We start from the raw sequence: 23276 nt of genomic DNA on the forward strand, positions 1-23276 counted from the left end.
TGTTTTCCATAGGAATGCACTGGGAGGCTACTGCGCATGTACAGCAAAACTCCACACTGCACCAATCATAATCTCCTCATAGAGATGCATTGAATCGATGCATCTCTATGAGTAGTGTTCAGCACCTCCACACTGTGCAGAACTAACACAGGATGCACATCTGAGTGACTGCCACTAGACATGTAACTAGGCTACAATGTAACTATGAAAAGGCAGCGTTATAGACACCGGAACCACTACATTAAGCTGCTGTTTTGGGGACTATCGCGTCCCTTTAACATAGGGACATGATGTTGGATATTCATTATATGAATTTGAATGACAAACTATTTATTAGCAAAGTGCTGTACCGACATACTACTACTGTATCTACTCTTAAACTGAATGCACAAATATTAAAAAGTAATATCCTAGAGGAGTAAAATTTAAAAATACTTCAAGGACAAGAATATAATACATCATCAATGAGCAGCATGGGAATTTAGTTTAGTACCGGTTTCATGCTGTATATAATGTTTTGTTCTAATGAACGTATACAATAAAGAAACAACTTGACCTAAGTCAGCGGTTTGTAAAAATTAAATCTGAAGTCAATCGTAATGTTTTGCATAAGGATCGAGCGATAATGATTTTTAGAGCAGATACCAATAATCTGTGAACTTTCAGGCAGATAGCTTACCGATATTTTGTAAATTTACCTTTTTTGTGCAAATTTTTTATTTTCATTTTTTTATTAAATGGTAAATGCATATAACATAGATGCCAGTCAGATTTTTTTTTAGGTTTTCAAGAATATTTATTTGTGTGTGTAGTGGATGCAGTGAGTGTATTTGATTAGTAAATGCAGTTTGTGTGTGTTTGTGTTTAAATATGTGCGGTAGGAACCCCCCCCCCCCCACACACACCGGTCTCTTAGTGCCCCCCCATTCCCTTTAATGTTCCTCTCCCTTCTCTTTTAGTGCCTCCCCTGTCCCATAGTGTTCTTCACCCCCCCCCTTCCCTGTCCCATAGTGTTCTTCACCCCCCCTTCCCTGTCCCATAGTGTTCTTCACCCCCCCCCCTTCCCTGTCCCATAGTGTTCTTCACCCCCCCCTTCCCTGTCCCATAGTGTTCTTCACCCCCCCTTCCCTGTCCCATAGTGTTCTTCACCCCCCCTTCCCTGTCCCATAGTGTTCTTCACCCCCCCTTCCCTGTCCCATAGTGTTCTTCACCCCCCCTTCCCTGTCCCATAGTGTTCTTCACCCCCCCTTCCCTGTCCCATAGTGTTCTTCACCCCCCCTTCCCTGTCCCATAGTGTTCTTCACCCCCCCTTCCCTGTCCCATAGTGTTCTTCACCCCCCCTTCCCTGTCCCATAGTGTTCTTCACCCCCCTTCCCTGTCCCATAGTGTTCTTCACCCCCCCCTTCCCTGTCCCATAGTGTTCTTCACCCCCCCTTCCCTGTCCCATAGTGTTCTTCACCCCCCCTTCCCTGTCCCATAGTGTTCTTCACCCCCCCTTCCCTGTCCCATAGTGTTCTTCACCCCCCCCTTCCCTGTCCCATAGTGTTCTTCACCCCCCCTTCCCTGTCCCATAGTGTTCTTCACCCCCCCTTCCCTGTCCCATAGTGTTCTTCACCCCCCCTTCCCTGTCCCATAGTGTTCTTCACCCCCCTTCCCTGTCCCATAGTGTTCTTCGCCCCCCCTTCCCTGTCCCATAGTGTTCTTCACCCCCCCTTCCCTGTCCCATAGTGTTCTTCACCCCCCTTCCTTGTCCCATAGTGTACTTCACCCCCCCTTCCCTGTCCCATAGTATTCTTCACCCCCCCTTCCCTGTCCCATAGTGTTCTTGACCCCCCCCACCATCCCCCCCCCCCCTTCCCTTTCCCATAGTGTTCTTTCTAAGTCTGCTCCTCTTTAGTTCCTGGTGCAGGTTCCTCCATAGACAGAGCCAATACCCTGCAGCCACCACTGGTGATTGCTGTCAGGATTAACAGTGTAGCTCCGCCCAGAGTCTAAGAAAGTCAGGCGGAGGAAATATACAAAGAGAAAGTAATCCCTACTTGGTCAAGAGATATAGAGAATATACATAGACAAAGGTGGAATTTCAATGAAATTCCAACACAGTCAAAATGAGTATTTAATAAAGATTTTATCTTTATGAAATAAATTTTACACAGGTGGGTGACTGTACCGCTTTAAATAGGATTACAGATAATATATCTGGATTGCTAATTAGACACTTGTTTCCATTTGACACTTCAATAAGAAAAAAAATAATCAATTAAGGCGGACCTTTATGATTTGGTCTACAAATCTAAAAGAAATAAAAAATAAATACCAATTGCAGTTTGGATTACACCACTCAATTTAATGCATTACCTATTTTGTATTATACACATAATACATTTATTGTTATATAGTCAAATTCTATGTTCCATTCAATTCACACGGGGTGTTTATGCAACAGCTGAAGAAATCCATATATACCTAAAATTGAACACTATATACTAAAAACAATGACCAATATGGATGCCATGCCTTATGTAACAATATATCATGTTATCTGCAAAATGCATACTATTTTCAGAGACTGTACAGTATAAACATTAGCAGTGGTTACTATAGGGAGGCAGCCAATGACTTAAGTGAATGCAACTTCTCAAAAGGACAGTAACGATGTCAGAAAGCATTCAGTAAGAAGACAAGCATGTAGCTTCTGATTTGCAGTTCTTTTAACAGATTATTAGTTCCCATCACTGCACAATGTCTTTCATTTTAGTCCTTCCAGTCAGCCAAGTAATTACATCAATAGCTCTCGAGACACTGGAAGATTTCTTATACACATAAAAGGCAGGAATTGGCAGTTTTCATCAGGAAGTTCATTTTGGAACACAGACGAGAAATAGAAAGAAAAACAAAAAAAAACTGCAATGTTCACAATTTTTTCCCATGATTCTGATTTGAAGGAATGGATGTTAAAGGATCTAGTAATTCACAGTACACAAACAGGTGATTTCTCCCCCCCCCCCCCTTATTTTCAGTCTTTACCACAACATGAAGACATTTAGTTTTTTCCTTAGTTTTTACTCAAATCCCAGGCTTGATATAATCTAGGAAGGACCAAAACATTGTCTTTGTGTAATGTGATCACTGCAAGACAATATCTATGGAGGCTTCAATAGTGTCACGAGATCCTTTTGATATTAGCGTTTTACTCTTGAGCATGATACAGGCTCCTGGTAGATGAAGCACCAGAAGCCGAAAGGAAAACAAAAACAACAACAACAAAAAATGATGAGTCATCCGCAAGGAAAAGCATGCGCTGTCCCCTTTGTTAAAGCACATTTTGTTACATACATGATGAAATGTCCAATCTTTAATATATTAACCTTAAATTAAGAATAAAAGTAAATACAGTAATGATCAGCGCTACTAAATGGAAACGAAGAACCAAAGCAACAACACAGTGCAACACCAAGACCCTGTCCCTGCGTATTAGCAAATGTAAACACTACCGTTTGTGAGAAAAGGCAAAGTTTATATTTATCACACAGGCTGTCAATTAGAAAGTCAATCGGACAGCCACTAGGGTCACTTGCTAGTGAAGGCTTTCGATACATGAGCACCTTCACTTATGGCACTGCCAAATGCTTTGAATACTTCTCAGACGTACTGGATTCAATGCTTCTCTAACAGAAGCACCTAAGCCTCTAGTAGGGAGCTTCGTTTTGAGCGGGGCTTTCCTAAAAGTGCATTTGTGTATGAGACATACCAGATATATTAAAAATGGTGGTACAGGAGTTAACGAAAATCAGAAACTGGTAGCCGATAATATATTTAACTTGCTCTAAACATCACAATGATGATTCTAATGAAAAGGAATGCAGTGTACATGCTTTCTCAGCACAAGGGCGACTGATGCATGTTCAGACGTAGGTTTATTAAAAATAGATGAATTTTCATAATCCTGCCGTCTCATGTGAAACAGAGTCTGTTCTGTTCAGGCTGCCGTTGGTAATTTGTCCAGCACCTGCTCAGATTGTGGTTTGTTTCTGCTGACTGCACTCATATAAGGGAACCAAAACCGTACTGAAAAATGGAACACTGTGTACAGTTCGAAGGATCAAAGGTTGCAAAAGAGGTGGCATCAAAAATAATTTGTTATACTGTAGTTCAAGAGAGGATAGCATATCTGGATGCATTTTGTAGTAACATTGCAAGTACGGAAGCAACCCCATTTAAACAGCATCTCTTTAATGTTTATGAACCAAGTGATGCTTATGGAATCTGAAAAGAATATGAGATAGCTTGCCAGTGTCAAGGGTCAACTGGTGATTTCTCCTCAATCAAGCCTACATTTTCAGGACATCAATAGCACATTTTACTACACTCAATAGGGGGCCAAAGAGAAGTTGAGCATATCAGCTGACATGCTAAGATTACCACAGGGTGCCCAACAAATTTATTTCCAAACACCTCTGCCACCGCTATTCATTCCTTAGATCTGTGACATTAAATAGGAAAGACAAGCTTTAGGGCTAAGCCATTGGAAAAATGCTGAAGGCAAGACTGCGTCCACATACCTCCCAACATTGGGAGGCATGAGATTGGGATGAGTGCATTAGGGATTGGACGATAATCAGCATTATGGCAAATATCGATATCCCCCCTCTACAATGACATTGTAAAACCCCCTAACAGCATGCACAAAGCCAAAAGGACCACCAGGGAGTGCAATGTTCCCCATCCCCTACCACATGTAAAAGGCATGAAGATGGGAATAAAAGAAAAAGTTATTTATCAAATATACCGTATATACTCGAGTATAAGCCGACCCGAATATAAGCCGAGGCCCCTAATTTTATCCCAAAAAACTGGGAAAACGTATTGACTCGAGTATAAGACTAGGGTGGGAAATGCAGCAGCTACTGGTAAATTTCTAAATAAAATTAGATCCTAAAAAAAATATATTAATTGAATATTTATTTACAGTGTGTGTATAATGAATGCAGTGTGTGCGTATGTGTGTGTATAATGAATGCAGTGTGTGCGTATGTGTGTGTGTGTATGAGTGCAGCGTGTGTATGAGTGCAGCGTGTGTGTATGAGTGCAGCGTGTGTGTATGAGTGCAGCGTGTGTGTATGAGTGCAGCGTGTGTGTATGAGTGCAGCGTGTGTGTATGAGTGCAGCGTGTGTGTATGAGTGCAGCGTGTGTGTATGAGTGCAGTGTATGTGTGCATGAATGCAGTGTATGTGTGCATGAATGCAGTGTATGTGTGCATGAATGCAGTGTGTGAATGCAGTGTGTGAATGCAGTGTGTGCAGGGCCGGTGCAAGGATATTTGCCGCCGTAGGCAAAAAAAAATTTGCCGCCCCCTCCCCCCCATATGTCCTGACTTCCCCTCCTCCTCCCTCAGTGGTCCTTACCTCCCCACCCCCGTGTTCCTTCACCCCCCCCCCCAGTGGTCCTGACTCACCCCTCCCCTAGTGGTCCTTACCCTCCCCTCCCCTAGTGGTCCTTACTTCCCCCTCCCCTCCCATAGTGGTCCTTATCCCACCCCTCCCTCTCATAGTGGTCCTTATCCCCCTTCTCCCTCCCATAGTGTTCCTTATCCCCCCCCCATCCCTCCCATAGTGGTCCATATACCCCCCTCCCTCCCATAGTGGTCCATATACCCCCCTCCCTCCCTCCCATAGTGGTCCTTATCCCCCCCCTCCCTCCCATAGTGGTCCTTATACCCCTTTTCTTTTTGTTATTATTAATTTTTTTTTTATTCTTATTATTTTTTTATTCTTATTTCTTATTTTATTTATATATTTTTTTTTCGTCCCCCCTCCCTGCTTGATATATGGCAGGGAGGGGGGCTCGCGGCTCTCGCGAGATTTACACTGGGAGCTGACCGAGGTGCTGAACGGACGGCGCAGAGGAGGAGAGAGCTGACAGGAGCTGCAGGAAAGGTAAGTACAGCTCTGCCAGCCCCCTTCTCCCCCAGTCTGTATTATGGCAATGCAAATTGCCATAATACAGACTATGACTCGAGTATAAGCCGAGTTGGGGTTTTTCAGCCCAAAAAATGGGCTGAAAAACTCTGCTTATACTCGAGTATATACGGTAATTATATAAATAAAACATAAAAAAGGATTCTAGCCCAGCTGCCCCTTTATAATGTGAAATCCCTAATGGGCATTACCTAGAAAGGCATGCCTGCCCAGAAAGGGTCAAACACATCCACCCCCAACTTACAGGACCCAATAACTAGCCCTGCTAAAGTGCGCCGTGCAGGGTCCCAGTATCCATTTAGAGAGTGACTGCGTCCAATGAAGCGCTCACACTGTCGCCTGAGGGCAGTTCCCCGGTGTCCCAAGATGCAGGACACCAGAGAGAGAGAGAAAAAAAAACACAACTCAGGACATGACCCCGATATCAGGACTCCTGACAAAAGGGGGCTGTAACGGATCGACGGGCCCCCCGACTGGGTACCTTGGTTGAAGGATGCTCCTAGCGCTTCCTGAGGACTCCAAGCACTGCAGCAGACACCACAACCACCGAACCAGAGAAGCATACGAATGCTCTCAAGCATATGAATGCTGTAAACAGCTTAACAGGAGCTTACACTCCTGGCAATCAGCATACAATCCAATTCCCCCAATAACGAGACGACACTTCATTTTGAGGTCAAGCAGAACTGACTGTACTGGCACATACAGCCTCTTTTATTCACAATCCACAAACATAGTACTGCCCACAGGGTTTTTAAATACAACCAATCAATCCGTACAATACACACAGACACTCCCACACAAAATCCTCCCCTCTGCCAGTAATATGATTACTGAACACAATGGGTAATATAATTATCACAGACAGAGAAATACAGTTTTATAGAACATATCACAGAGACCCTAAAACATGCAAAAAACCCATAAAGTATATCCTCGGAACCGGGGGATCTGGGTGAACCACATATCCAAAATTCACCCAGATCCGTTCAGTAGTTTGGAAGATACAGTTTAATGCAGATTCCGCAGAACATATACAGGCTACATGAAAAATAATTACTGTATAATGTGTCCCCTGTTGTATAGTTTAAAACTACTGCACGATGTCTTTGTGCACCAAATACCGGCGAGATGGCACCGTGTAGAAAAGTCACAACAGTGTCTGTGAGTTAAAATGGCCGCCCTCCATTGTTCTCAGTATGTCCCCAGATGGTTCTTAAAGGGCCAGTAGCAGCATAATACAATACAGCATGCCCAAATCAGTTCCTAGAAGGGCAATACATCCCAGGGCCATAGTCGCAGGGCAAGAGGCTGGCAAGCAGTCCTCTCCAGGCACAAGTGGCGGGGCTGGTTCCGCCACAGGGGCCTACACACCAGTTCTTAAAGAAGAGATATACCAGCAGCTACTTTTACAGATGTATTTCTAGAACAAAAACGCATTATAACCATTAAACTGGTAGTATGGCAGAGTAGTCCAAGGTCCTTTAGAGACATGGATTTGGAGCCTGCACCAAGATCTGTGAGACAGCACAGCAGTTAAAACTTCAGCTGCAGTTTATCATACTCCCAGTAAGGTAACAGGATGATGAATTTAGAATCCAGATTTTACAATTAAACCTATGCTTCACATGTTTTTAGGACTTGTGCATAAAGTGCAAATGTTTGGTAATTCAAAGGGAATTCACGCAAAATAGAGTTGGAAAAGTTCTCAGCATAATTTACAGTTCAGTTAGGAGTTCTAAAATTTTACGTTCTCCTTGAATTCACGACAATTTACACTCCAGTAAACAACTATAACATAATTCATCTGTACTTTTCCAGTGGTCTCCAACCGAATAGTCACATTTCCCCCTATTTTACTTAAAGGGAAACTATGGTGCCAGGAAAACTAAGTGTTTGCTCCTCTCACGGCGGTGGGGGGAGACAATGCGCATGCATGGCAGGGGCCTCACTCCGATTAGTATTGCCCCCATAGGAAAGCATGTAAAATTGCAGAATTTTACAAAATATATTAATAGGAAAGCATGTAAAATGCTTTCCTATGGGGTTTTGGGTGACGCGGATGTCCTCATGCATAGAGTGAGGACTTCCAGGGTCCAAAAGTAGCCTGATGACCCATAGAGGTGGAGTTAACCCACAAAGGCAATTATTGCAGTTTATTAAAAAGTTTATTAAAAACTGCAATAATAGGGGGGGGCGGAGCCGAGCAAGCAAGCTGGCTGGTCGCACATCGCATGGGCTCCAGCTTTCTGGGCTCCATAACATTGCCAAATCGAGACACAGCGACAAGAGAAGCGAGCAACCAAGACAATTGGACTCACACTGAGCTTGTGCACACAACGATACCCATATCGAACCCCGGCATGCCCGGGAACCGCTACAGCTGGCTTGGGCCTACTGGAGGAGGTGAGGGGGAAGGACGGCCGCCTTCCCACCCTACTCAAAGGCCCCCAAGCGTTCGAAAATCGCTCCCCCCCCCCTATGGACCGGTGGGGGTCATCCCGGTCCCTGCCTGAAGGGAGACCCCACACGCCGCACCGAACAACGGTTCCCGCCAGCCTGCCAAGCAACGCGGTAGTGAGGGCCCCCAAGATGGCGGCTCTGCTAGAAGCGAGGTCAGCGACGACCAGATCCAACCCCAGGCACCACTGCCACTGCTGATGACCCCATCGATGTGCTGTTTGACCGCTTCTGGGCAAAACGGCTGAAGCTTAGGCAGGTTAACTAATCTAACACACACAACTTACCCTTTGACTCCACATGAGTTCTCTTTAACTCTTATAAGCGGAACATAGTTCAGTCTGGTTATGCTTATTGTTTAATACTCAACTTGTTCCATATTCTGATTCTCAAAAACAAAAAATGTGCAAAGTTTCTAAATGCCATACCAATGTTAAACTATGACTGCATAATTGTTTGCACCGGCTGTCGTGGCAGTGCAAACGTGTTTGTTCTCTTTATGCACAAATAAAATAAAGATTGCCAAAAAAAAAAAAAAAAAGCTGCAATAATAACCTTTCCAGGGTTAAAGGACCTTGGACCCTGCACCCAGGCCTCTTCAATAAGTTGAAGTCGTCTGGGTGCCTAAAGTATCTCTTTAAGGAATACATTAGGCTGGTTTATCTCCATTCTGTTTGTAACACTTCATCCCTCTGCCAATCTTTAAAACTAAATAGTGACAAATTATGAAAAACGCTATTACAGTGTAAAATAAAATGAAAAAAAAAAATAAAAAAATATATACCTTTCAGCTCTAAATGTAAAGCTAAAATTAAAAGTTATTAGTTGAAATAAAAAAGTAACAATAAGGTAATAAGGCAGAACATAATCTCATCATATGGGAGATAAGTCAAAACAGGGGATGTTGGTACTATTTAATTATAGAGTTACAGATTGAGTCACTTGTTTTTAACCGAAAATTGCTCTTCCTCTTCTGCTATTAGCAGACAGTTCTTCTACAACTCTATGTTTCAGTCATAAATTGCATGTTAGACGGCACAGAATGGTATACTGGTATTCAACTCAGGCAATAAGCATCTGAATAAATGATTTAAGTCAGTGTTGTCTTGTAATTACAATGTTATTTAATTTAGTTTGGGTTTTAATTGCATGAAGAGAAAAGAAAAAGCCCACAACAAACCAATTATTCTCACAGTGGGTAGTTTTGGGTGAATGCTATAAAAAAAAAAAAAAATTTTTTTTTTTTTTTAAATGGAGTATATTATTCTACAGGTCACCTAATGGACTTTAGATATTAATCTTTGTAACTGAGCATTTGCTATTTTGTTTTAAAATGTAATTGTTGTCCAACGAAACTAAGGTATCTGGGCACCTGGCTGCCAAGCGACCTTACGCAGCTTTATCAACTGAACTTCCTCCCTCTCCTTGCAAACATCCAAAAGGACCTCCACCGCTGGTCCCCACAACACATGACCTGGTTCGGCCGGATTCAAGCGATAAAAATGAACATACTTCCTAGATTGCTGTACCTCTTTGCGACACTGCCCACCACAATCCCACAAGCATTCTTCCGCTCCCTAACAAAGGACATCCGCATATTTGTGTGGAATCAGAATCCGACCCGCATACGCAGAATCATACTGGAACGACCAAAAGTAGCAGGGGGGGTAGGGCTGCCGTCTGTGCAGCAGTACTACCAGGCCACACGCCTACACAGGATTGTGGACTGGCACGCACGCCCAAGAACAAAAAGGTGGGTGGCCATGGAGACACAGTCGCGGGGCACGATTCCCTCCAGACTCTGGCTCGGCAAAGCCACCTACTCGGAACTCCGTACCAATAACCCGATAATTGACGCCACTCTCAAGGTATGGTGCAAACTGCGATTTGCCTACCAACTCACCACATCACCGAACCTACTTACCCAGATCACACACAACCCAGATCTGGCTAGATGCCACCCTTAGCGAGACACACCACCAACCCAGAAGACATACTTAATAGAATAGGGACTTCGAGGTCGGCACAACGCTGGTCCACTAGAAGGGCACAAGGTGGTTACATGTACCAGTGTATACACCTCCCCAATGTGGTCACAGCTAAAGAAATGAGTAATATTACCAATATATAACTTGACTGTAATACAGACAGCGTAGAGCTTGATGGGGATATGGACTAAGACAAAAAAGAAATAAAAAACAACATAGTGCAAACTGTATAATGACTGATGGAAAGTAAATGAACATATGACTCTCACTCACATGCTCCAGAGCCGTACCAGGCTCTGTAGATCAGGCTCAGGGGTGCCAAATACTGGCTAGCGATCCAGATAATTCAAGTAGATGGGACTCCAGAAATGAGTACAAAATATTTATTGTATAAAAATATATTAAAATTATATTAAAAGTATATACACTACTGGGCACTATGGGGAGGGAACCCAAAACAATCAATGATGTAACATGAAACAAAATTGGAGTTCCACTTACCCCTATTACTATAGTAGCCCAGCGTGAAAGAAACACATAAAATAACAAATAACAAATGTTATAGATGTTATAGATTTCCATCAGTCATTATACAGTTTGCACTATGTTGTTTTTTATTTCTTTTTTGTCTTAGTCCATATCCCCATCAAGCTCTACGCTGTCTGTATTACAGTCAAGTTATATATTGGTAATATTACTCATTTCTTTTGCTGTGACCACATTGGAGAGGTGTATACACTGGTACATGTTCTTTTAATTGTATTACTGTTATTTGGTGCACAAGGGAAGCACTAGAGTACTGGTTACACCGATTATTGTATATACCTACTGTCATCAATTCAGTGAAGCGCCCACTCACTATTCCCTATCATTTCTTACAAGGTGGTTACATGCCAAGCTCTACAACACCAAGCCGGAATAGTTCCCGACCAAACCTACCACCGATCCGCCATATCTGCCTGACCACTCAAGATGTCAATAATCCAGCTGCACAATGTAAAACAATGCATTTTCTGTACTGTGTAACAAACAGTGTTCTGACAACCTTAACCCCTCCCTCTATTTTTCTGTACCCTACCCAACCTGAAAAATCAAATAAAGAATGTCAAAAAAACAAATAAAAAAAAATTTGTTTCACCAATTCATACATTTTATAATTTATTTATTTTTAACTACGTACAGGCAGGGCCGGATTAACATAGGGGCTGATGGAGCTGCAGCTCCAGGCCCAGGCCCATGGAATAGGCCCATTGATTTAAAAAAAATATATATATATTTTTTTTTTTACATTTTTTTTTCCCCCACACACTACTCTTAGGGATTCCACCTGGCTTTTATTCTATTGGCACAGCCAGTATTTGAAGCTACCTGGCTGGTGCCAATATTGCAGTGATACTGGCAATACAAATTCTGGTATTTTTCTCAGTATAAACAAGAGAATACTATGCAATACCAGCAATGGCCAGTAGGGGTCACTGTGTATGGAGACAGGCAGGGATATGAAGTTCCAGCATATCCCTCCCTGCCTATCTTTACTCACTGATCTGCAGGGGTGCTGCTACAGAGAGTCCAGACAGCAGCACCAACCCTGCAGAGACAGCCTACAGCTCAGGGAAGTAAGGGATGGGGGGAAAGGCTGCAAGGAGACATACACTGAGACACTAAGGGACATTGGGAGACGACATGACACAGACACATGGGGACACAGGAATCCATCTATACAGCAGAATCAAACTAAGTAGTTTTTGGGTGATTTTACAGCATTTTCTCTTATGTCACTCCTTGTGATTTACATCATGTGATGTCATTCATACATATTTAATTATGCAAATTAGCAAGGGCGGTATGTTTTTCCAAGAAATGTTGCAGAGTACTTTTCACATACTCTTACTTAAGTATGGAAACTTAAGAGGGATGTATGGGAACAAAACTTGTGTGAACTGGCTGACAATGAATATGGTTAAAGGGACACTATAGTCACCAGAACAACTACAGCTTATTGAGTTTGTTCTGGTGAGTAGAATCATTACCGTCAGGCTTTTTGCTGTAAACACTGTCTTTTCAGAGAAAATGCAGTGTTTACATTACAGTTTAGTGATAACTTCACTGACCACTCCTCAGATGGCTGTTAGAGATCCTTCCTGGGTCATGGCTGCCTAAAATGCATCCAAACATTCAGTATCTCCTCCCTCTGCATGCAGACACTGAACATTCTTTAAAGAGATTCATTGGTTCAATTCATCTCTATGAGGAGATGCTGATTGGCCAGGGCTGTGTTTGAATCATGCTGGCTCTGCCCCTGACTTGCCTCTTTGTCAGTCTCAGCCAATCCTATGGGGAAGCACTGTGATTGGATCAGGCCACCACTTCTAATGATGTCAGCAGACTGCTTGTTTTTCTGAGTCTAACAGCATGCAGAGTTACAGCTTCAGGCTTGAATACAGTAAGATTTTGCTATATTTATGGAGGCATGAGGGGCCCAGGGAGGCTAGACATGTTAACACTATAGGGTCATGAGTTCATGTTTTTGTTCCTGACCCTATAGTGATCCTTTAAGGTAATGCTGACTTTGGTATCTCTAACACTGTGGCATGTTCCCTTTCTTCTACACTCACTACATACAGCTTTTCTCTGTCCCAGACTATATACCAGGAGCTTCTGCCTGCTAGTAAGAAGGTAAGGAGATAAGTGGACCAGCGAGTGCTAGGGGACAGTCCTTAGAAAGCGTTGAGTGAGCGCATCATTAGATGCATTTATGCCAAGCTCAGGGTGCTGTCGGCATAGTATGCCCTTAATTGGCCAGCTGAATGATTGGCAGGCAGCCTGACATGCATTCATGCCAGGCTGGCCTTCTAATTCTTTGGGCAAACATGTCCTCTTTTTGGGCATGTTTGCCCCTTTTGGCAGGTTACATGATTTGTGTCAGTGGCACACCCTTTTTACCATGCCCATTGACTTCTTGCTTGACTGGACACTGCTGTTAGGGTTTATGGATTTACTTGAAAGATGAAAACATAAATTAGTGAGAGATTAGCCTAGGGTATGTGTTTTCTTATAGCTGCTGTTTTCTTTCTCTCCAGCACCATCTCCATCAGATACATGACGCTTGGGAGTGTTTTACTGTTTTTGGTCAATATGATTCTGTAATTAGGCCCATCATAATTGTCAGCACCAGGCCCACTGGGCTCTTAATCTGGCCCTGCGTACAGTGTACAGAAATTTTCATCAAGGCACAGAACAAAGAAATTAAAATAGAAAAATAAGCTTTTCTAAAACTCCACATTTCCTGAGGTCACAGACTGATTTTTTTTTTTACTAAGAGGACTACGCTCAATTCACAGAGAATGGCTTGAGAAACTCACTACAAGCATGCGTTTAACATTATGTACAGTACAAAGAAAGTCCCAGACGGTTTTGGTTAAATTCACACCTGTAACAATTTAAAGGGATTGAAGTGCAAATAATACAAAGCTGTCCTTCTGGCACTACCGATCCCTCTGCCTCTCCCCTCCCTCGCGCCCTCCTCCCCGGTAAATAAAGGGTTAAAAACTGCAGAGCGCGAGGACTTCCAGCGTCAGATAACGAAACAAAAGTCAGTTTGTAATTCGGATGTGCCTCGGCGCTTGGTCGAAGCTACGCCACATCCTCCATCCCACGATGAGTGGTGTCTAACGCGCATGCACTGCAGCGTGCGCTTTAGACCTCCACATAGAAAAACATTGAATCAATGCTTTCCTATGGTGAAAATCATACGCTTGAGGTCCTCATGCAGAGCGTGAGGACGTCCAGCGTCGAATATTGGATCAAAAGTCCGTTTGGAAACTTGGAAAAAAAACTGAATGAGTTTGGTAACCATTTCTCATTTTGCATGCTTGCGTATGAAAAAAAAATAAAAAAATGACTCCATGAATATTGACCATATTAGTTGAGTAGATAGACACTCACTAGGCATGCAACTCCAATACCCATAACTGGACAGTTATTAATAACTCAGACCTAGTCTGGATAAATCCACCACAATTATTTTCTTACTTCACAATGTGAAACTCCTAGGTATTGTGGTACATATTCTAGAACAGAGTTGGGTAAAAAAAAAAAAAAAAAAAGGTAGATCCACAGATGTTTGAAAACTTCAGTTTCCATGGGCATTGGGCATGCAAAGCATCATGGGAGTTGTAGTTCTGCAATATCTGGGGATCTACCTTTAGGGCACCCCAGTTCTAGAAGATTAGCTATCACCACAAGGTATACCCAAACTTTTCAAAATGTTCCAAGATGTTCTAGCCCTTCTCTTACAGATGGTCAGATGGTACATGAGGATTGTTGTATTCAAACAAAAACAGGTGTTGCACCATACAGGTAGCATGTAATAAAGCAGCAACGTAATAATTCAGATTATTTGTTTCGCTCTTCTAGTTCTAATTGTTTTATGTTGATAAACTATTTTAAGCGTCAATTATTACATATTCTGACTATCACTTTCTGCCCAACCTGCATCACTATGCTTATTCCTGCATCAGGTAGAGGCAGATGTTCCCTTTTAAATCTAACCATTAATCTTTACTCAGTAGAACGTGAACTAAAACAACCCATTTTAAATCGTATGACTATGATCTGTGAAAATATGAACATTTCAAGAAAGAAAGAACACTTTCCATTTTGTATTTATAATTTGACATAAACCACCCAACTAAATTCCTCGTAGACTCTGCACAGTACAAGCACCAATCTCTAATTGTACAACATAATTAAACATATAGCTTCTCTCTGGCCCTTATATAGTTAATCTCTAATTGTAAAATATTCCTCCTCACTTTGTGGTATTTGTGCCCAGTGGGTGTGCGTCTGTATAACTGACTCTTGTAATATGTTGATGGACGCCGGCCTGTTTGGATCAACGCCAAATTATACACCCAGGTTAATGACTACGTCGGCGTGTGCGAGACGTCACGCGGGAGACATGCGCGCACGTTTTGGGGTCAAGGCTGTTTTCGGCCAATCAGAAATGAAAAGCACTTATTTAAGCTCAAGTTTACTTTTCCTCATTGCCCTGTCGTGTTTTCCTTAGTGGTTGTCCGAGAGTGTGTTTCTGAGCAATTATTTCTAGTATTTGACTTTGGCTTCGTTTGACTTCCCTGTATTCTGGTATCACTAACTTCTGGCTTTCCCTTATCGCTGTGTCTCATTTTGTACCCCCGACCTCGGCAAGTATTCTGACTATTCTTTGGTGCGTTAAGTCCAGCCATTCTAAGGCCCAGTAATACGTTACCGAGGTGTGACACAATTCTACGTGCTGGATCAATTAGTAATCCTGACAACAATATAATATAACATATAGCTTCCCTTTGGCCCTTATATAGTTAATCTCTAATTGCACAGTATAATATAAAGTATAGCTTCTGTCTTTCCCTTATATAGTTAAACAGCTGGAGCCAGCAATACCTCCTACGGTATGTCAACTGCAGCATTTTTACCTCAGTCCTATAGGAACAAGGAAAACTACTTATCTAGACATAAGAAAAAATAAATAAAAATAGATAAAACAGACAATGGTGTTATCCACCAAAGTGGAAAAATTGCAGAGTCAGACCCTTTTTTTCCCACTAGTGAGTTGAAAGTAAAATTCAGCTAAAACAGCTTACCTGTATTTATGGCATAGTAAGAGAAAAATTCCAAAGCAATTATTTTTGACTAAATGCAATTCGTTTTTTTTTTTTTTTTTTAAACGCAGTACAATATGGTGTTTAGTGAATAACACTCAGGGTGTCCTAGGTACAGTATGGGTTCCCATAAGATGGCAAACACTGGGAAATTAGTCATGCATGGAAAATTGCTCTTACCTTCAAGCAAGTCCCTTGCCAGACCTGGTTCGGCCCCTGTGGACCGAACAAAGTCTGACAGGACTGAATCCATATCCAAAGTCATGTGATCATGTAGTGATGCTGCTCGTCCAGCAGCTGCAGGTGTAGAATGTGATAACTAGAATAATTCCATCTGCAGAACGAAGAGAGAGGGGGAAAAAAAAAAAAGATAGGAATAATTTGTTAGCCTTTTGCTAAAATGAATCCTTTTCCTACAAGATTTCAGTTGTCAGAGTCTCGATGAACACGTCTCTAAATTGCTAGTTTAAGGCACCATTGCTGCATTTCTTGTTTAAATGCGTGATCCAAATTTTATAAAATGCTGTCAAAACCCACGGAATGTTTTGTAATATATGTCTTACTGAATGAATAAAGAGAATAGAGGCACTATAGATAAAAAAAAAAAATTATCTGCATGTATTTATGGCTATAACAACGCATCCTCACGTGCCATCTAATCAACCACAATTAAACAAAAATAAATACAAAAATAAAATGAAAACAAAACAAAACAATCATTCCTTCTAAATTCACTCATTTCCAATACAACTGGCTAAATCCAGTATGGGGAATAACACCACTCTACTGTGATTGACAGTGAAGATAACGGTGTATGGGACATTTCAAAATATTGTGTTGTAAGAAAATATTATATTGTTAATGTGATATCAGGCACTGTGCCAACTTAGATAAAATATGTGCATTAATTTACAGTAAGAAAGTTACCATAAAATCATACTAAAATGGGAATTATTTGTTAACATGTTTCATTTGCTTTCTTTTTTTTTATGTATCCATTGTACAGCGCTACAAAATAATAATAATAATAATAATAATAATAATAATAATAATTAGTGCATGGGCCCACAAGATTTAAAAAAATGCCTCAACACTTTCACATACAAGGGAGGACCTGAATTTTCTTACGACGTGCACTGTAATTTTACATAACATCATATAAAATCACCAATATTATACATGTGACTTCAAAGGGATCAGGATAAAAAATAAAATAATATATATATATATATATATATATATATATATATATATATATATATTTTAAATAGTTCAGAAACAAAAACATTCTGACTGTTGCTTATTTGTGTTAGAACATTTATTTAAACTAGAGGACTATTAACACTGTGTGAATGGCATAGTTGGAAGCCTGGCATCGTTCACTAAACAGTTATCTTTCAGATGATACAAAACAAAGACAGTAGTATGTCAGCAGTTAAAGCTTACCATGGGATCTTTGTACCATGCTTCTTCAGCACAGAAAGGCAACAATTGCTCCACTATGTGACAGTGACTCATTGACCACTAAGCTAAGAGCCCACAGGATCTCACTTATAGAAAGTAATATGCAAATAGGCACTTGTTTTTCAGCTTCACTCGGAAAAGATGATTCTTGACAATCCTCAGTATCATTTCAAGCAAACGGAAAGGAGTTTTGGAAAAGTAAATGTGACAAAGTATTTTATAATTTCAATTACCTCTTCACAATCCAAAATAAGTAAGATACATAGAACACATATATTTGATCAATGCCTTAAAGGGGACGGTGATAGCTTGTTCCTAAAGGGCAGTTAAGAATATTTTTAGCCCTAAGAAAGAAATCAAAGCACAATTAGCAGTAAATAATGAAATGTTGAGATTTACACTGAAGCCATTTATTCTGCCTTGTTCCTTCCTCATCACCAGTCCAGTGAAAAACCCCAATACACATCCAGATGCCTTACTGCTCATAAACAATGGTTCAAGAGAGTACAAGTGTGCTACCAGTGCAATTTCTATGGACATGAATCTAAATTATTAAACACAACCATTGGGGGTAGTGAGGAAGTAAAAACGGATTCATCTGAAGATTTGCTGCATATTAAATTGTCAAACTAAATCGCTGCATAAAGAATGCAATGAAACATGTCCAGGGGAGTGAGGGGAAGTTAGAGAGACTAGGGGGAAGCAGCAAGCGGGAGATAGATGAGATACAAGGGGAATGAAAGAAGAGATAAGAAGGAGGAAGATAAGGGGAAACTGATGAGATTAGGGGAAATCTGTTATTAATATTAGACTTGTTATGTAGGGTAGGAGTAAACCACAAGATGACATTTTAAATATATTACTGGTATTAAAAGATTAGCCCAATGAGGGAATGTCCCGGCTAACCACAAACACTACTTATTTATAAGGGAAACTTAGATCTTTGATGTAACTCACAAGCACAGGAAATAAGGTAATAGTTTGTCATGTACATTATTGTACATTTGGTGTTTAATTATTTATCAGCATCTCCAGCAATGTTATCATGTTATCATATGTTGCTCATATACATATTTTAAAAATATATATATACTTTAGTGTGTTGTTAAATAAGGTGGGCCCTTTTAGATCAGCATAGAACAGAGGTGTCCAAAATGTAGATTCCCAAGATGTTTTAAAACTACCGCTTCCACAATGCTTTGTCATTCTATAGGCATGCAAAGCATCATGGGAGCTGTAGTTCTATAACCGCTGGGGATCTACCTTTTGAGCAGCCATGGTTTAGACCAGGCTTCCCCAAACTCTGCCTCTCCAGATGTTGCTGAACTACTAATCCCAATATTCTATGAATGAAATAGATAGGCTGAGAATCATGGGAGTTGTAGTTCAGCAACATCTGAAGGGTCGGAGTTTGGGGAATCCCTGGTTTAGACTGATCCAAAAAAAAACAAAAAAAACACTTGCATGGCAGATATTGGTTTCTTAAGAAATTAACTGCAAATATCCCCATGTTTGTTCAACTCACAGAGGGTGTGGTACAGGGATTAGAAAGTAAGGAAGATACATCTACAGCATGATCACTTGCGACTTTTCATCCTCTCGAATAGGGTTGTGGAAATGCTTAGACAGCAGATTCCATGTACAAACATACTGGAAGAAACACGAAGACCGCAGAAATCATCCCTCATAAGATAGAACAACAACAACAACAACAACAACAACAAAAAATGGTACTACATGGTATTTTGTGTTAAGTGTCAAATGTTTCCATCCAAGCAAAGGGCAGTGCTGATATCAAAATCAAATGAGTTGGAATTGTGCGGTCACCAGCATAGCTAGTGAGGGGAGGGCTACCTGACTAGCGTGCATATTTACTATCTCGAACACCAGCGAGAGAGTAGCAGACAGTGAGTGGTTTTGCTAAAGAGAGACTCAATAGGACAAGAGATTATCAAGAAATAAGAGAAACAATAAAAGAACAGGGGCAAAAAAGTAAAATGGCAAGAAAAAGATTGAGAAGAGGGGTTATCAGGTTGAGAAGTAAAAGCATGAGGAGGAAAATGAGAAGATTGGACAAGGGTAAAGACTGAAGACACAATGAAAAAATTGGTAGGGAGAGGGGGATTCATTAATACATTTAAAGTACCAAATATCATGTAGTACCTGAAAAAAAGAATTCGGGAAAATATCCAAACACATTCCACTCCATTAAACTATTTAACAGAATCTACAATTTGGACAGCACCAATTTAGACAATTCAGTACCCAACATCCAAACCCATCTGAATAAGGAACTTCAAATATACACATAAAGGGGGGGTGGAATATATGAAAATATTCTTTTCAAACAGTGCCAATCCAACTACTCACCTCTACCCATATTACACCCAGGTTGTATTGTCTCCCAGGAAAATACGTATTTTTTCCATTTTAGTTTTCTATTACAAAAATGATGTAATAAGATAAGATTACAGCTGATCAATAAAGATCTCACTTTTTTTTTTTAGGTGTGGATTTTGTAGACGTAGAAGTAGAAAACAAAATTTCTAGAAGAAAACTTTTACAAACTATTAAAATGTAATTTCAGAATAAAGGAACTTCCTTATTTTAGGTTATGAAAGGGGTATTTTCCTAGTTTCAGTAGATATGCAGTGGCGATAGCACGCCACAATAACCTCTATCCATTTCAGAACACTCCCTAGACAGTGGGAAAATACAACACTATTCACCACACCAAAAAAAAAAAAAGAAGAATTCTTACCCCCATTAAATTGTAATATGTGTTTACATTAGGATTATGTGACACTGATTCACCAGAGTTCCTCGTTATGGTAAACAAGTAGCAAATATTACTGAAAAACTATATTAGAGATATTTCCAGGGTGAAATCTGCTGACCTACTTATAATGCTGACAAAGAAGAATGCAAATGGGGGGGAATTCCCATAAATCCAAACCTTTCTAATCCACACCTGAACAAATCAATTCTTCTAGAAAACAAAGGTGAATTGTCACGTTCAGATGTGGTTTAAAACAAGATGTTGAACAAAACAAAAGTAACAAACATATGCATTGGTGATCACAGATAAAACTAAATCAGAGCTCAAATGGTGAGGTTCAGGCAGGGCCGGCATTACCATAAGCGGCAGAAGCGGCCGCCTTAGGGCGCACCATCCCAGGTGGCGCAGGATCTGGATGATAGGAAGGAGCCAGTCACTGCATGAAGCGTGGCCAAGCAGACCAGGTTAAAGGAGTTTCTGTAACCTCTACCCAGCCTAACAGCTCACTGAGAGCACCAAACTGCTTCCTGTTAGACCGGGGTGGAGAAGGGGTAAAAACACACAGGGGGATGACACACATGGGATGTGGCTAAGGCAGGGATGACACACATGGGTTAGGGATGGGGGGGAGGGGGAGCGGGGAGGGGAGGAAATGCCACACATGGGGTAAGGCCAGGGGGAAATGCCACACATGGGGTGAGGCCGGGGGGAAATGCCACACATGGGGTGAGGCCGGGGGGAAATGCCACACATGGGGTGAACATCCCAGTGAAGGGCTAGTGAAGGGGCAAAATACACAGACAGGGGAGAAGACATACAGAGGGGATGGAAAGAAACACAGAGGGGCTGAGAGGGAGAAAGACACACATGGGCTGGGGTAGAGAGGCTGAGGGGAGAAAGATACAAAGGAGCTAGGGGGAGAAAGACACACAAAGAGGTTGGAGGAAAGCAAGAGAAACGCATAGGGGGTGTAAGACACACAAAGGGAAATTAAAGGACACGACATTGTAAATTCATTTTTTGGGGGGACCTGTGTAGTCAAAAATTCTTGCACCGGCCCTGGGTTCAGGCAAATCATATTGGTGGCTGTTTTCACATTAGGTTTAGTACAGAAAAATGCACTTTTCTTCACAAAAGTATACCAGCTATGAGTCAACTAAAACATACCATGAGAGTGCAGTCCTGGTAACCGCGTTTGATATATTTCTGTTTAGCCTACACATGTCAAAACAATGTCTAAACCCTGTTTAAATTAAGTGATCTGTACCAACAATATCAATGACTTCCGAGCTATAATACCTGTGGGACCCCATGCAGCTGACACCGGTATAAAATAAAAATATTGCACAGTAAACCCGTTGCAGGTATGCGACTACTCAGCATTGTAGTGCAGCAGACTACAGCCGACAGTATCAAATGCAACAAAAATCAAAACTATGATTTAAAGGGATCCTATAGTGCCAGGAAGACAATGTGTTTTCCTGGCACCATAGGGTTAATAGGTCCCCCCCTCCCGCACAGCTGAAGGGGTTAAAAACCCTTCAGCCACTTACCTGAATCCAGCGCTGATGTCACTCGGTGCTGGGTCAGGCTTCGCCCACGCTCCTCCTCCGCCGATGGGGAAGCCCTAAGGCGCATGCGCGGCAATGACCGCGCGCACATTAGACCTCCCTATAGGAAAGCATTATTCACGTCCAGCGTCAGATAACTGATCAAAAGGTCGGTTTGGATTCCGGAAGCCCTCTCGTGGCTGTCAGACAGCCACAGAGGGCAGACGTAGAGCTGCAATGTAAACATTGCAGTTCTCTGGAACTGCAATGTTTTACATTGCAGCGCTAAGTGCAAAAGGGTCACAGCACCCAGACTACTTCAATTAGCTGAAGTGGTCTGGGTGCCTACAGTGTCCCTTTAAGTGACACTACAGGCACCCAGACCATAATCTAATTGAAGTGATCTGGGTGCACTGTCCCAGTATTCTTAACCCTGCAGCTAAAAAAATAATAATTCAGGTTTACAGAAACTGCAATATTTTCATTGCAGGGTTAAGACTGCCTGTAGAGGCTGTCTACAAGACAGCCACTAGAGGAGCTTCCTGCTGTGTCACAGAGTTGGGTCACTCCGGGAAAACAATGTTTAACACCCTCATGCTTTGCATGAGGATGTCCAAAGTCTTGCACAACCCCATAAGAGTTGAAGTCAATGCTTTCAGCATTGCTCATGAGGTTCTCCCTCACGATTATATTGGCGAAGACCGAGATGGAGCCTGTGCCAAGGGCCTCAATGCTGGAACCGTGTAAGTGTTTAAAAGTGTTTTTAAACCTTTGATTGCCGGGGAGAGGGCAATAGAGCTTTGTAATCCTAGCACTACAATGTTTCTTTGAGGATTTCCTTTGAATTGGTAACAGAGAACTGAGTAGGAATCACAGTATACATAGATACATGCACTCCATAACAAGACAAGAGGAGAGGATGTCTTACAATAATCACTTTAAAAAACTGAAAAAGGCTGAACATATTGTTAAATACTCAAAGGACAGAAATCTGTTGCACATAATATCTAAAACAAGCAGAACTATTCACTAAAGTGAGAATTCAAAGTGAATTTCACATATTAAGGGATTCTAAAGGTACCAGAATAACCTTCACTGAATTACGTGAGTTTTGATGAATAGAGCATACCCCTGCAGTCTAACGACTCAATTCTCTACCATTTGAAAGTTAAATCACTTTATTTATGCAGCCAAGTAACATCTCCCTGCATGTTTAAAGTTCATTTATTGCACAGTCTGTTTTTTTTTTTTTTTTTTAAAGGTCTTCTCTCCTGCTCTGTTAATAGCCTTCAAGACCCTGCAGGAGCCTCCTTTGTGATTAAGGTTCAATTTACAGACATATACTAAAATTCTAAAGTAAGTTAACATCTGATAGAAAAGGAAACACTTTTTCATG

The 23276-nt window shown here is 41.4% G+C and overlaps 1 protein-coding gene across 1 annotated transcript in view; it reads right to left on the reverse strand.

The window, feature by feature from the left end:
- The window catches only part of OTUD7A (OTU deubiquitinase 7A), a 242690-nt gene that overhangs the window by 135564 nt on the left and 83850 nt on the right, over positions 1-23276 (reverse strand). Inside the window, exon 3 of the mRNA XM_063449143.1 lies at positions 16268-16421. Within this exon, the coding sequence (XP_063305213.1) occupies positions 16268-16352 (85 nt within the window). The 5' untranslated portion in view covers positions 16353-16421. The remainder of the gene's footprint in view (positions 1-16267; positions 16422-23276) is intronic.

This window comes from Pelobates fuscus, chromosome 3 (genome assembly GCF_036172605.1).
Source record: "Pelobates fuscus isolate aPelFus1 chromosome 3, aPelFus1.pri, whole genome shotgun sequence".
Lineage (NCBI taxonomy): Eukaryota > Metazoa > Chordata > Amphibia > Anura > Pelobatidae > Pelobates > Pelobates fuscus.